Source organism: Taurulus bubalis (genome assembly GCF_910589615.1).
Source record: "Taurulus bubalis genome assembly, chromosome: 16".
Classification (NCBI taxonomy): Eukaryota; Metazoa; Chordata; class Actinopteri; order Perciformes; family Cottidae; genus Taurulus; species Taurulus bubalis.
In genome coordinates this window covers 19,822,124-19,837,900 of record NC_136604.1, presented here as the reverse complement: position 1 = coordinate 19,837,900, position 15,777 = coordinate 19,822,124, and the positions used below count along the sequence as shown (strand labels likewise).

Sequence of the window (15,777 nt, the reverse complement as noted above, 5' to 3'; positions counted from 1 at the left end):
TTGCTTTAAAAGTTTGAGATGAAGCAGAACTATTTTTCCTCTACTCCAATAGATTTTTTGCCCGTTCTTTGAGTTGATTTTTCTTTTTCCAGGCCTTGGACCCGTCTTTAGACACCCGTATAGATGAAAAGGGAGCTTGTGAGCTCGATTGAGACGCTGAAACATAAGGGATCCATACTGATTCTGGGTCTATCCTCTCTTAAGTCCCCACAGATCGGAGTTCAGATGGGGGAGTTTATCAATAAGCCGGAGAGGCAAGTTCATGTGAGAAGGAAAACGGGCATCAATGGTGCCCTCCAATAAGGAAGCTGTCCCCTGATGTACAGTGGAGCAAATGGCTTTTTAAGTGGCTCACTGTTGTCCTGCCGCCACAGAAATGTTGGTAGTTTCGCTTCCTTGTAATCATTTACATGTTTATTATGGAGGAGGAGAATAATCGGAGCGTCTGTGGCATCTCATCCCGCTGCACACTCCCCTCGTCTCATCAGGGGCGGCGCAGACACACGGCGCCTTTTTTCGAGCCGGGGGTTTCTTCTGCATGACAGTGCGACTTGCTCGGCCGTGGCCTCGCGCTCATTATCTCGGCGCTGTGTTAAATGGATTGCCAGACACCTCAAGTTCAGGTCGGAAAAATACCCCGAATGAAGTAATTTATTCCCCTCGTCGTGTTCCAGTGAGAGAGACATTCTCAGAAAATCCAATGTGCCCTTTTGGATTACTGCTCTCCAGATAGGCGCTGGTTTTGGCAGACAGGTGGAAGTCAGCTATTTTTAGACTGCTTAGTGGGTGCAGTTCCACGACAGGGAAAAAATAAAATAGCTTATGAAGAATATGCATCTCCAGTGTGTTCAGATGGCATGAAGAAGTCAGGATGAACAATGACCGTGAGAGAAAGATGCTGATAACTCAAAGCTTTTTGGACGTAATTGGAAGTGATATTTAAGCTGAGGAAACATCGGAGTGTTTACCAAATATCTTCCCTTTTGGCCCCGCGGCCTCCTCGCCACATCTTTCCTCCAGTTTTCTTCCACCACTTAGTGAGTCAACAGTCGACAGCTGGGAGTGGAGCAGGGGATCTCGTAGGGGGCCGAGGGTCTTATGTAACGGTCCGTGTCAGGCTAGAACGCTATTAAGATGGAGCTCCGCAGTGCAAAAAAAAAAAAAAAAGTGTCTAAATTAGCAGCACGCCGGAGCACATGTGACAGGCAATTTTTCCCGAGATGGCAGCAATGAAAAGACTTGAATTAGATCTAATCATGTGCAGCCTTTTGTGTGTGAAGCGTGCCGAATGCAGACTTATGAAGGTTTGTCACGCACTTGTTGCTGAATGCATCCCAGAGTTATTGTTTGGTGTGCTGAAATTAGGGCATGGACATAAAATCATTATCACTGAATTACTTCAGTACTTTTCTTTTTTTTTCTTCTGATATCAGGATACATTACAATGCAAATCTGGTCTAATTTATGTGAAGTGAATAGATCTGTGTCCCTTTATTCACATCAGATATAGTATTAAACAATAACTTATTACAACCTACTTAAAATAATTTATTCTAACGGGCGTAAAACTAAAAAGCGATAGGATCTTGTCGCCATAATATGATTTAGCTCAAAGTTCAAGTTTATTCTAAAGAAAAAGTGAACCAAAGCTGCTTTTGACTGAGGATATCAGAAAAAAAATAGCTTGTTGTGTCAACAATATATAACACATATTTTGTTTACTTTCATATAAGACAGTGAAAAGCAGCGAAGCCTCCCAGTTGAGCAGCAACATTGATCTTGAACTTAACTTGATTTAAAAAAAACGCTTGCAGTAAGAATTTATCAAAAATAATTACAGATTGTCGTTCGAGAAATTCACTATTTAATTGACTCACCATTTCAGCTTTAATATGTATTAACAATGCTTTATTGAAGAAAAGAAAAAGAAAGGTAAACCATGACTTTGACATCATTAAATACAAATAATGGTCAACTATGAAACTTCAAAGTGTCCACCAAAGCTTTTTCAGAAACAGCTAATCCAGATGTAAAAAATGTAAAAAACAATCTATTAGGATATGTAAGGTTGTATTGCACAACATCGGCTGCTTCCTCACCAACATCAGGAAACACACATGACACAATGTACACACGTCTCATCCGTGTGGAATATTCTCCTACAGATGGTCTCGATGCATCTCTACTCATCTGACGTGTATCATTAAATCCTCGTCAGCTCATTGTGACTCACTCTCTCTCTCTCTCTCTCTCTCTCTCTCCCCCCCCCTCCCCTCTCTCAGGTACCCACCGAGGCTGGGCTGCTGTTCAGATGCGCCTCCTGCACGAGTTGGTGTACGCCTCCCGCCGCATGGGCAACCCCGGCCTGTCTGTGCGCCACCTGTCCTTCCTGCTGCAGACCATGCTGGACTTCCTGTCTGATCAAGGTCGGCTCACGATGGGGCTTAAAAAAAAAAAAGCACCATTACACCTTCTTTTTCATTGTAGAAGTTCAATATGTTGTGTGAAACGCTTCCAGCTTCATGCCTGGCCTTCAAAAAAAGAAAAGAAAATCGAGAAACAGCCAACCTGTCCTTTGGTGATTGCGGCATTACACCTTGTGCTTAATAAAATAGTGTGTGATGCACAACAAAGCCAGCTTTTTCTTGGCAGCAGTGCAACATTGTGCTCTGACCAGAAATCCTGTGCAGCCAGGAGATAGGGTTTTTACTGGAGCCAGACGGCCCACTGGCCACACAATAGAGGCCAGCGTAATCCTTGGTTGGCTACGAAGCATGAGAAGAGGGGAGGGGGGGAGAAACGAAACAAGATGAAGCTTTCCATTTAAATATTAACATCAGCAAAGGGACTCCTGCAGCTCTGTTTGGGAAACAGTTCTTAGAAACAGTCTTACTGGAATGATATTCCTCTCTTCATCAAGGGAGAGAAAAACGCTACCAAACGCTGTCATTACTACGCCGTTTCCTCACTGAAACTGACCCTGTAATTCGAGTTCTTCAGCTATTTATTTTTCTCTTACGATTAAAAAATACCATTTCATATTTACTCAGTGTAACTTTCAGGGCTTTTGAGTGCTGTTCTCTGCAGTTTGGGTGCCGTCCTTTGATTGTCTTTACTCCCGTCTGCAGTGTGATATTACATTTGTCAGCTCAAGTGGAATAGTCCTCTTTTGATGTGTCTTGGGGTTTATGTCCGTAAATGTCAAGCGTAGAATAGAGTTGGGCAGGAAAGGACCTTCACGGCTCTGCTAGAAAAGTCTTACAGATCTTGTAGTGAAGAAATACAAAACTTTTAGACATTTGTGTCGTTTTAACGGTCGAACGTTTACCATCGTACGACGCATTTAACGTATTAAACGGACAAATAGGATGAGTTTAAAGGAATACTTTACCCACGAAACAACGATTTGTAGATCAGTCACTCGCCCTGTGTTTGAATTCTTGAAGAAAAAACAAAGAGGCACATGTTTGGGAAGTATGAGCATTCTCTGTTGAGGCATACAGACACAAAGAAACACAAAGTTTATATTAAAATATTCCTTTTAAGAAATAAACCGTTGCAAAATACAATAAACACATTGTACGTTTTGGGTATTTACACTTTTTGTAATCTTAATGGTGAAGTTTAAAACAAAAGCTTGTAATTGTGTAGATATATTGGAGCTTATATAAAAACAGCTCGAGATACCATCCCTGATAACATCATATATTAGTTTGATCATTTGTATATAGCCTATTGTGAGCCTTTTGTCGAAGTACAGGAGCGTTTTGAAATATATATATTTTGTTTTAATCATGAAAATAGTTTCCTAAACTTGACAATGCAAATGCGACTTCAATTCCAAGCAGCACTTGCACTACTGCCGTCTTATCTGTGTCACCTTGCTCACCCCTGATGAGTTTGCATGCCGGACTTTTAGTAGATTTGGAATGTAAAAAAACCAAAATACTTTCATCTCATTAGAGCAGTTCACGCCCATCTTGCCAAAGTTGCTTGAATGATTGCAAACACAACTCTCCGACGACAAATTACTTTGTTTTTTTCTCTTTTAGCTCACCGCTGTCAGATTAACCAAAACAACTCCTGTTGTGGTTCTGCTGCTGCTCATTGCAGCCAGAGATTGATCTCTGTTGCAATTTAAAATGCATTGGAATTGATTTACTGTAAGATGTGTCGAACACAAAGCTTCAGAAAGCGGTTTGATGTGGATATGTGAAGTGAGGCGGCCGATAGGAGACATCGACTCTCCTGCCGCCCTGATATGGTTGCAAGGATTTGTTTCTCCATGTCGCCTGAAAGCAGTCGTAGATGACGAGATACTGAGATCATGTTCAAGTGGCTCTACAGTGGTCTGAACCGTCCAGATACCAGACACATTGGAAATAATTAAAAACTTGTGTTCACGGAGTTTGAAATGCGTGAACATTTACCAGTTATTATTATATATCGTATAAAAATACGATATATAATAATAACTTTATTTGTATAGCACCTTTTTACAAAGTGCTCTACAGAGAGGCGACGCATACTTAAATACCGGTAAACAAAAAAGGGCCCTACCATAAAGGCAATGAATGCAACAAAACAAAACAAATAACCAAAAAGAGCAAATGGATAAAATAAACAAAAAACAGGTATACCGGTAGTTGCATTATGGGAAGAAAAACGTTGCACATGTTTACAAAGAATGAATAAGAGAGGAGCACAAAGCTGCACGTCGCCATCCAAACAACAAAAGGACCAAATATCTGGAATACCCCTTTAAGATATTTCATTGTTGCCATATATTGCATGCATGTGGATTTGCAGCCCTCATTTCATTGCAGTAGATGGTCAAATCACTCAATTGAAACTTTATAAAGCTTGTTGACCTTAGATGTGTACTTTCACAACGATGGTAACTACTTAATAATAAAACACTCGGTAAATATTCCTTATAATAATAATAGTCCTTTTATGCACGAGTCATGCCAAGTCCCCACATGTCACCGCAGTGCGACAGTGTTTAAACTAAAATAAATAGCGCTGATATGATTGCTTACTTTTTGATACCAGAATGGTTATTGCCCCTCGTTCAGTTGCTCAGCTTCTACTCTACAAGGAGTACTATTGTTATAATCATGTTGGCTTTTTTTAATGCTGCTGACGGTTTCCTTAAAACAAGCCAGACAAATCTAAATTATTCATAAAAGAATTGAAATGTTTTGTGGTTTGTCGGTTGTTTTCATTTCACAACATTATGTGATAAATCTCCCTTTTGATGTGAAATGTTCCCGTTGTCTGCGCCGTCATTAAATATACTCGAAGCTCGAGACTCGCCTCTTCCCAGTAGTGTTTATAAAATACTGTCTAAGAATGATACGTCTCCAAGAACAGCAAATATAGAAATCTCTGGTGGGGGCCTTAACTGTAGTTTCTTTCTTTTTTTTTTATATCCTCAAATTGTGAGAAGGCTCAGGAGAGTGATAGCCGAGTCCCTTCACGACCTGCTCATAACACTCCAGTGATTAATGCCTGATTTACCATTTGGTTACGGCGCCATTATTCAGTCTGCCATCCGCTTCTTGTTTTTCTGTTTTCCACCAAACTCAAACTGACTCATTATTATGCCTGATTTACTTGCCCGCTTCGTTGCCTGATTTATTTGCCTGCATGTTAGACTTCTGCTTTTGCTGTCCTCTATAGTGGTTGTTTGCATAAAAACACTCAATTTGAATTATTAAGAAATAAAAGATTGTATTTCTGTTCAAATTCTTGCTTTCATTACAAAAACAACAACAAATCATGGCATTAGTAGTTTTAATTAGTGTTAGGAGTAAAAACCCTGCGCGAAAATTCCCCTGCGCCTATTATCAGACAAGAAAATAAAAAAAACTATTTTTTGTTATTTATTTTTTTTCTCCGTGTCACGTTTTCTCGTCCTCAAGGCTTCCTGCTCAGCTCACGTCCCTAGAACCACGTCATACAGCATGTGCGGGAGGAGACGGACATTTTAAATCCCAGCATGCTCCATTCAGACCATCTTTGGGAATAAACTCATAATAAAAGTCATATAGATAAATAATAATAAAGTCATATTTCCATTTTTGAACTGAATGACACCGTTTTTGACTGAAATTCCTTTGACCGCCCCAATGCTGTGTTTTATTCCGATTGTTTAGGTCCTACTCTTTCCAAAAAGGTGTTTTATCAGTGTGTGGGCTGTTGTTTTGCAGATATACATTTTTCTACATTTTTTTACAAGACTTTGCTGAACAAATACATACAATAAACACAAGTATTGGAATTAATTTGGGGTTCCTACGACGACTCAAACACAGGGAGAAAAGGAAAAAAAGGTCTAGAACCAAAACTGGTTCCACTTCAAGGGTTAAATAGGTCATGATTTCCTCTCATGTCTTTTTTAAATTGCTGTTTCATGCCAAAAACAATATAACATTTGAACTCATTCATAATGGCGTTGCAGTTTACCTTCTCCGATGCTCACAGTTGCTGAATAGAGCTTTAAGTCAATGCAACCTCTGCTAACATTAGCCGTGCAGCTCCGTGCTGTCGGCAGACGAGTGGACGGGAATGCATTTCAACGTAATCCGTTGCTCCAGTCGTTCTTCAGGTTGTTCCCCGGATCGATAACACTAAGCCTCTTGCATACACTGTAATCTTCCATCTACAATCACGTGTTCTAGTTTAAGAATTTCCGTTCCATCATCCGTCCATGTTTTTGTTGTGAAAGACCACGATGCCGCTTCTTTTCCCCCCGTTTTTTTCTTTTACATTAAGAGTCAACTCATTCAGCTGGAACCATTTTAAAATTTCATTTCATGGAGCTTAAGCTTGCAAAATAGCTTCCAAAAAAAACAACCCCTCAATTGACACCTGCTGCTTTTTCGATTTATGTTCTATCTCGCCAAATTGGGCGACATTAATATGCCAAAGTAAAAAAAGATGTCTGCCAGAATACCCTCCCATTTAATGTCGCACTAATTTATATGGCATGAGCCTTATTTCGCTAGTTTTTGAGAAGTGAATATTCGAACGCGTCAAGCTGTTAATGGATAATGAAGAGCGGCTGGTTTTGCAGGTTTAAACCTCCCCAAAGGTCTCGCTCCCACCCTTCTATCATTCAACAAGGTGACGTAAGCTCACGCTGCCTTTCATCTCGCCTTCCATTGTTATTCTTCCCACTTGTCGGTTGACACTTTGAGGAGAGATCCTTTCGCTTTGGGGAGCCGTGAGAACTGTTAAGAGCTGCACCCTTTTTGTAAAGTGTAAAAGAACAAAAAAAATGTTTCTCTGCTTATCTGGACAGTGTGTTCCAGCTGTCAGCCCGATAATGTGCTTCTTCGTTGTGTTTGTCTGGCCGAAGAGCGCGGTGAAAATACTTCTCCTCTCGTGGGTTTGATTATCTAAGGGCCCCGGACTTATAAAGCCACTCCAAACAAATGTTTTGCTTCTGGTTAAAACATCACCACAAACACCGTAGCTGACCACGGACATGCATATATCAGCTGTGCAGGAGGAAATAACCAGTCAGTAGTTCCTAAGACAAACTAAACCATTCTTTTTTGGTATATATATATATCGCTGTGAATCTATTTCACCGGCGCTCTGGTTTCAGATATGAAAAGAGATCTCGCTCTCCGTCTGTCAGATACTGTGCTCCGTCACGGTCTGCCGCCGCCGCCGCTAATCCAACGCGCTGAGCGGCCTTAAACCACAAGAGAGAACAACGTGGGGTTATCATCGAATTTTAGTCTCGGCTAAAAAAAACAGGCAGCGAACACTCGGACGTGGCAAACGAGAAAGAAACGCACGAATATGCCATCAATCGTGAAAGCTTTGAGCTATCGCACGTCCATCTCTGTGTTTTTTATTCCTCTTTCCCTTCTCCTTCACTCTCGCCACACTCCGCTAACCGTGTGTTTGATCTGCTGGTGGTGGGTTTCCGGCTCCCAGTCTGTGGTGGTACATACACATATTTCACGTCGCCAGGATTTTTTTTTTACTGTTGCTAAGAGACATGAACACCCTGGAATCAAACTTTTGCCCGTTTTAATTCAAGCATCTCCTCTCATATTGATGATGTATATCTTTTTGGATTTCAACTACGCAATAAGGGCGTAATCTCTCTCCCAGTAGTGTTCAGTTTAATACACAATAAATTCACATAAATATACAAAAGTCTTGCACTCGATAGACTTCATCACGTTACTCCCGTGGAGGTTTTCATATTTCTGCACGGCGTCTTTCCGAATGTCCTTCTCCGCTTGATCAACTCTCTTTGAAACTTGCAGTGCCGAAGCAAATTCTCTGGCTGGGTGAGCAGTAATAACCTCAAAAGGTATTGATGGTACAATAAAACTTTCAATTTCACTTGAAGGCTGCGACTGTTATTGCAGAGACACCGACAGAGACGCCTCACAGGTCATTAATGTCCGGTAAATTATATCACGGGCACAAAGATGAACTCTCTGCACTGGAGACCGGCCTCCGATTATTTGACTGTGGGGGAACTTCAAAGGGAATTGTGTTATGTCATAACTGTTTCTTCCTTTTGGATAACTGTATATATTGTACATTGACTTATGTTGCCATGTGCTCATTGTCTGCTCTGCACTTCTACATTTCTAGAGAAGAAAGAGGTGACCCAGAGTCTGGAGAACTACACGTCCAAGTGTCCGGGTGGGATGGAGGTCATCACGCTTCCTGACGGCCTGAAGCTCCCGCCGGTGCCTTTCACCAAGCTCCCCATCGTCCGGTGAGACATGTTGGCTTTTTAAAAAGACAGTGGTAATATCATCCAAATGATTTACACCATTGATGCATCAAAGTTGGTCATTACTTTAAATGATTGAATGGGAAAATTAGTTTTTTTAAATTTGGATTTGGTCTCTTTTAAAGGGTTTGAAAAACATCCAATTGTTTGAATCCATTCAAAATTAATTAGATTTTGTCAACAAATGCCATGAAAAAAACAAATCGAACAATGTTGGTCTCACAATACTATTCAGATTCTCTAGTATGAGGCGTTTGTACGGTAGATCTTAGAAAATGGGTCATAACAATGTACTTTTATTCATTTATTTCAATCATTTTATTTGAATTTACACGTTACCTCAAACTAAAACAACAAAAAACTAAATCAATAAAAAATACATAACAGTACAGAAAACATAAATCATCATCCTCCATATTGAACCTACTATAACAATCTTATATTCATGAATGTTGTGCACATAGGCCCTCGGGTTATTTCTATAAACACTACATTTCCTACAAAAGCGGGTCGCTGTAGATTCTGGAGAATTTAATTAAAACTTTTGGAGAACAGGAATAAATGCTATGTCGTTTGGGGACTTTTTTTTGCTGTGGATGTGATGCTTTTTATTAAGTTTTTACATCAGCAGGATGGTGCATGTTTTATTCACTCATGTCATCACTATGCCTCATTTATGTGTAAGAGACGTTATTCCGATTAAGTTTTTCTGGCCCCCGATACCAGTTTTTTTTGATATTAGGTATTTTCTGAATCCAAATCCAATCGGACACTTATATTTACCTAAATGTTGCATAAATATGTATCTGACACAATTAAATAACTAGTTTCAAAATCTGAAACACTACTATTCAAAACTATGAAAGAGTAGTTAGCGCTTTACCTTGCCGTGAGGCCGCCCTTTCAAAAGGGGAACTGAACTGAAAGTGAATTTTATAAAAGCTCCCTTTGAAGCCACAAAGGCCCTATTGACAAAAACTGTATTGATAGAGTACTGATATGGATTTATTTAGGTTGGCCTTTCTTTTAAGTGGCTAAAATACATTTTGCCGCTGCAGTAAACTGTAGAGTACTTTCAACCCCACTACTACCTGATCTACCCCAAAAAGAAACGATGGCCGGTCAGTTGTTAGAAGCGCGAGGATGCTTGTTTCTTGCTTTCACACTTAAAGAACTTATCTAACAGCAAAGTCCACCTCGCAGCGAGACAAACGGACCCCAGAGACGACGGCTTTGGAACAGCTTTGCGGTGAAAAATTCTGAATAAAATGTCTCAGGCAGAAGGTTTCTCCCACCAGAGTTTGTTTTTAGAGCGCTCAGAGCTTTCTGAGTGTGAACACAACTTGGTAAATATGTTTTATTGCGCCTGCTGCAGTCGCTCGGCTACTGTAGATTCAGATGTGCTGGCGAGTTGGAAACCGACCGAGAGAAACCAGAAACTGCCAACGAGGTTGTTGAAAGGATTATAACTTCCTCTCAAGTTCTCATTTAGCCATCGCACCTCTGATCGTTACTGAAGGTTACGAGCGTGAGCCATTATCTACTAGATCACACCGACTGTGAATGAATCCATAGCTCGTGGTCCCTGAAGCGTTCCCTTTCTCCCGCTGCTTAGCGGTATCATAAACCTCTTGCTGTTTACTAGCGATGTGTCCTTTCGTGTCGAGTAATCCAGGTAGATTTTGGTGAAGCGCGTAGCGAGGCTTGTGTCGATGACGTATGCGGTGACGTTCGAAGCCTCGCGAGCCGGCCGTACCACGTGACTGATTCAGAAAATGGTTCCTGGGTTTGCCGTGCGATTTTGAAATATAATTTCCCCCCTTCCTCTTTGTACCCAGCTTCATCTGTGCCTGTGAAAGGGTATTTTATAAAGCAGGCGAAATAGTCTCAAAAAGCCCAGCACTGTGGAAAAGGTCTTATTTTTACTTAAAAAATTGGACACATCAACATGGACTAGCGGAGCCGAGGCTCGAAACACCGATCCTCTGACTGAAAGTCGGATATTCTAACCACTGACCCACAGTCACATCACAACCCTCTCCCAATTTGTTTCGAGTTTTGATTTTGACCCCGCCATTATATCATGAAGATAGACACAATATTAATAAGTTAATAATTGATGTATTGGAGTCACAAACATAATTTATTCAATTTAAAGCGTCGCACACCAAAGCCACGGTGTCGTTATGATCACTCTGCCTGTTTTACATGTATTGTCCACTTGGTGGCGCAGTAGAGCAAATGAAGCTCCGTGAAGCTTCGGCCCATGAGCGAACCAATTGGATGGAAAGCTTCAAAGCTTCAGGAAGCTTCACCTCGCCATCACTACTGTTTACTGTGATATTCATCCAAAGCCCATGCAGTATCCTGCATGAGCATGTTGTAACGCCAAAGATGCACCAACTGACTTACCATGCAAAGTACACAACAGAAAGACAGCAGTTTGTTTTTGTCTTGGCATGAGAGAGGTGCTGAAATGGTTCTTTTAATGCGTGCAGGAGATGAGACTCACTCGTATCTTTGTTGTGCTTCTTTTTCTTCCCACACCAGATCAGTGAAGCTCCTCAATCTGCCCGTCAGCCTGCGTCCTCACAAGGTGAAAGGCCTGCTGGGACAGAATATGTCCACCGCCAGCCCTTTCATCTACTCGCCAATCATCATGCACAACAGAGGAGAGGAGCGCTGCAAGAAGATCGGTAAGCCCATCGTCATCCCGGCCCGACGTTTTGGGTTTGTTGATTTAAAGGAGTATCCTGACAGCCGTATAATTCCTTATAAACATACTTGTAATATGTTGTAATCTGTTCATATTGCTTCATAACAATCATACCACATTATTCAGCATCTTATCAACTTATAAGGTCAAGTATCATAATATCTCATTATTGCAGGCTGCTCACTGACCTTTTTTGTTGTTGTATTATAATTCCCATAATTGTAATGCACTTTAATACTGCACTTATAATTTAAATATTAGTTACTCTTATTGGTCACTATTCGCTTTAAATAAAGTCAAAAATAATTTTACAACGCTCTTGCATAGATTCATTGCTGTTCATTTCACTTTACTTGAAGCAAACACTGACCACTTATAGTTACTTATAATCACAATATAATGCATTTTTAAAGTGTTTATATGGCATTATATACAGATTATAATACAAATTGATCCTTACAAAAAAGTCAGTAAATGACCTGCAATTATGAAGTATTATGAAACGTGACCGTATAAGTAAATATTAAACTCTTTATAATGTGTCTTGATTGTTATAAAGCACTATGGATACTTGTGAGTGCTTATAATAGTAATTATACAGTTTTATAAGCAGCCTTTCATGCATTATAAGTAATATATAAATTATGCTTCATAGACATAGGCTTCATATAAGGTGATATCCTGACTTTAAACTTTAAACATCTAGTAGTAATTACACATTTAGTTGACAATCTATTTTTTTATTATAATAAAAGTACAAAATCTGAAATCCTTTTTTGGCTTTGTCATAGTTGGGATTTCTATGAACGCCCCGAAGTTCAGAGCCTTTTTGAAATGGGAGCTTTTGAGTCATCATCGAGCGTCAGTACGCTCCGGTGGGAAGTGTGCTGTCAGTTGTGAGATATTGCTGACTACTTTTATTCAGATTGCGTCCATCCTGGGCAATCCCAAACATGGTGGACGGTGTAACTTTAATGCGGTCAATGGATCATTGTGTCGTTTGAAAAGAGGCCAAAAAGAGGACCGCTTCCTAGTGACTGAGTGAAGATGCTTTTAGCAGCACTGTGCCTTTTATTCAGAGCTTCTTCATCAAGCTCAGATGAAGGCCCGACGTTTCAGAGCAAGCTGCCAATCAGTCGGTCTTAAAGGGGGATTCCACCTGTTTTCAGGTGTGTGGTAATTTCCACACCGATCAAGAAACCCTCGGTCTTTCACCGAGAAGCGGCTGTTCGATAAAAGTCAACACTCATTTTGTTCCGTGAGATGTCAGTTAACATCTAACCACTAAGGTTTACCTAACCCTAACTTCCTGTGAGGATGGACTTTTATTTTGAAAAGACTCTGCATGTAACTAGCGTATGTTGATTAGTTGACTTTGGTGTTTGTGGTCGTCATTCGTATTTCTAAGAAACCTATGAACACAATAATTAAAGTTCTGCTCTTGTTTGAGCCTTTTGTGGAGAACCTGTCAATCAAATCCGCCGGTGGGTTTCGGGGTTCAGTATTTATTTGTTCTATTGAGGCCACAGTCAAGTTTGAATGAGCCAGGCCGTTTATTCCTGAGTTCTCCTGTTAAAGCAGCTGACTATTACTTGATGAATTATTTGAATCCTGGCTTTTGTTTGCAAACTTTCACTAATCATAACTTTTCTTGGAAGCGTCTGAAACATTAATATAGACCACGTGATGCCGAAAATCTGCATTAAACGCCTGAACATCTGTCTGTTGTGTTTAACTGCCTTACAATCACTCAACATATTCAAACATAACCGGCTAACGCATCCGTACCCTTGAGCCTTGGTATTTTCTCGAGTGCAGGATGGTGTTGTGAGGATTTGGAGATTCACTCAAACATGCCTTTCCCTCTTTGTCCGTCTGCCTCTGGAGAGCAAGCTGCAAGTGAATGAAGTCAAGATGATCATTTAACTCTAGCAAGGTATCTCCCAGCACGCAGGAACTGTAGAAAGAAAAGTGTGGGATGGATTAACTGTGAATATGCACACTGCAGCCACAGGTAGCCACGTCCTCTCATGCAGAACTCAGTGCAGTAATAGTTCTGCTTTCACAGACAACCTCCCTTTGCTATGTCTTCACACAGCGAGGAATGTTCAACCCGTGTGTGTGTGTGTGTGCTCTACACATCACTTGCTATGAAGCAGGTGGAGTTTCATCCATAAAAGAGGGGAGATTGTTTTCTCTATAATTGCTCTGAGACGCGTTTTAAGGACTGTGTCGTCCACAGCTATCCGTTCACGTTGCTGTGGGCTATTTATTACAGTGGCTTACGGGTATAGAAGGTGGACTTCCCTTCATCTTCGTCCTCAAAAAGGGAACCGGGGACACAGTGCGGTCAGTAAGTGTTTGGACGATGACGCGGCTTGTATTGCGTCACATCGGATTTAAAATAAAACGATGCGTTGCTGATTTCCAGCTCTTGAGGTGCAGGAGACGTCTGGCCAGAATTTTTGCAAAATTAACCATCATGCTCAACACAATGCGAAGCGGTTTATAGTGTCGACAGGACGTCCCGGGGGCTTGTCAAGTTAAAGTATAGGGTTGGTGTGTTTTTTAGTTTATTTGATGAAATCCAAAGTGGCAGAAAAACAACTGGTATTACTTCACTTGAATGACCAGCAGCGGCTCTGGGAGATTGGCTTCTGCCGTTTAGCCTTAGCATTTAGCATTTAGCATCGGGAGTCATAGCGGGCTGTGAGCAGTGATGGCGTCAGGTCTAATCTCTGGAGAAGGTGCATCCGAAAGTTTGCTGATTAGCGGGGAGTCTGGCCAGTCTGCTAAACAGACTATCAAAACGTACACAGCTTGTAAGTTAGAGGTTATGCAGACCTCTAACTTGGCCTGCATAACCAAGTTAGAGGCAGAGTTGACTACATTTAGGCGGAGGTTAGAGGATGGCAGTGATGTCCTTATGAAAGACACCAGACTGGACACCTCCAATGGCAAAAAAAAGTATTACTCTCTCTGTATTATGAGTTTTTGAATTTTGGGCGGCTTTGGCTCAGGGGAAAAAGCGGGTTGTCCTTTCAACACAAGGTTGGCGGTTCAATCCCAGGCTCCTACTGTCTGCATAACCAAGTGTCCTTGAGACACTGAAACCCAAGTTGCTCCTCGGGCGCTTCACAGCAGCCCACTGCAGCTAAATTTCTAAGGATGGGTTAAATGCAGAGACCAAATGTCATGTATGTATGTAAAACTATGTAATATGACGAAGTTTTAAAAGTTGAAAGAATGAAATAAGGTTTTTTTCCAGAGCCTAAAAGTAATTTTTGGGGGGCAAAGCGAAACTGAGCTGGCTAGAAAAAACTAATGGGCACGATGTGGAAGAAAAACCAGAGAGCGAGAAAACCTTTTGGGCTTTGTGCTCGCTATTTTTATTCAAATAAAGTTTCGCCCTCTTGGAGTGCATCCATGGGAAGGAAAAACAAATATGGCCATTTAGGTTTCGGCATTCCAGCCCAAAATCATGGCAGGTTGTTAAATAGTCAGGAAATACAATCTATTGATTTTGTGTACAGGTACACAAGTTGTCCATTTCCTTTATTTTTGAGTCGCTCGGCGAGAAAACGGTGCCAATTGGAAGTCTATTAGGTTCCTTATTCCTTATATCCTTATTGCCCCGTACAATGACGTTTGAAAGCGCTGAAGCCTTTGGAGATCTCTGCAGAATCTCAATGGCCACTTGAGGAGTTAGGACTGAGGCAAGACGCATAACATAGCAGCAATCCACTCTGTGTTTCTGTTTCCTGAGGTGTATTTCACACTTAATTGGCTGACTATGAGAGCATGCCTGTGAGCCAGACCTGAGGTTGTGTGGGGGGTTTACAGACATCCATATCATAGATATCTTTCTTTTGACCGACTTAATTTCCCAAGGTGCATGGCTTCAGTGTGCCCTCCCAGAAATATCTCTTCCTCTCGGGGTCGAGGTTGGATTGTCAGGCCCTCTTTTGCAAGTCTATATAGAACAATGGACTCTCCAATTGAACCATAGAATATGTTACAGTTTAAAATGGAGAATGGTATAGATGGGGACTGAACATAGATACTGCAGTCAGGGCTATAATCTGTTTTTAAGGATGACTTGGCTTTTTCTCAAATCCAAGTTTTTCCTCAAAGGTTGTTTTGAACCTTTTACAATCTGCTTGAATACAGCACCCACAATGCAACGCAAACCTACCTATTGCAGTTCACATTCTCAGGATACCATTTAATGAGGTCCAACTATATTTTTGACCTCATTATCCCTTCTGTCAGCTCATCACAACAG

At 41.0% G+C, this 15,777-nt stretch overlaps 1 protein-coding gene across 1 annotated transcript in view; it reads left to right on the top strand.

Moving 5' to 3' along the window:
- trappc9 (trafficking protein particle complex subunit 9) overlaps nucleotides 1-15,777 on the top strand; it is a gene marked incomplete at both ends in the record, with an annotated part of 158,179 nt that overhangs the window by 14,206 nt on the left and 128,196 nt on the right. The window contains 3 exons of the mRNA XM_079232134.1: nucleotides 2,283-2,426; nucleotides 8,632-8,758; nucleotides 11,327-11,472. Of these exons, the coding sequence (XP_079088260.1) occupies nucleotides 2,283-2,426; nucleotides 8,632-8,758; nucleotides 11,327-11,472 (417 nt within the window). The remainder of the gene's footprint in view (nucleotides 1-2,282; nucleotides 2,427-8,631; nucleotides 8,759-11,326; nucleotides 11,473-15,777) is intronic.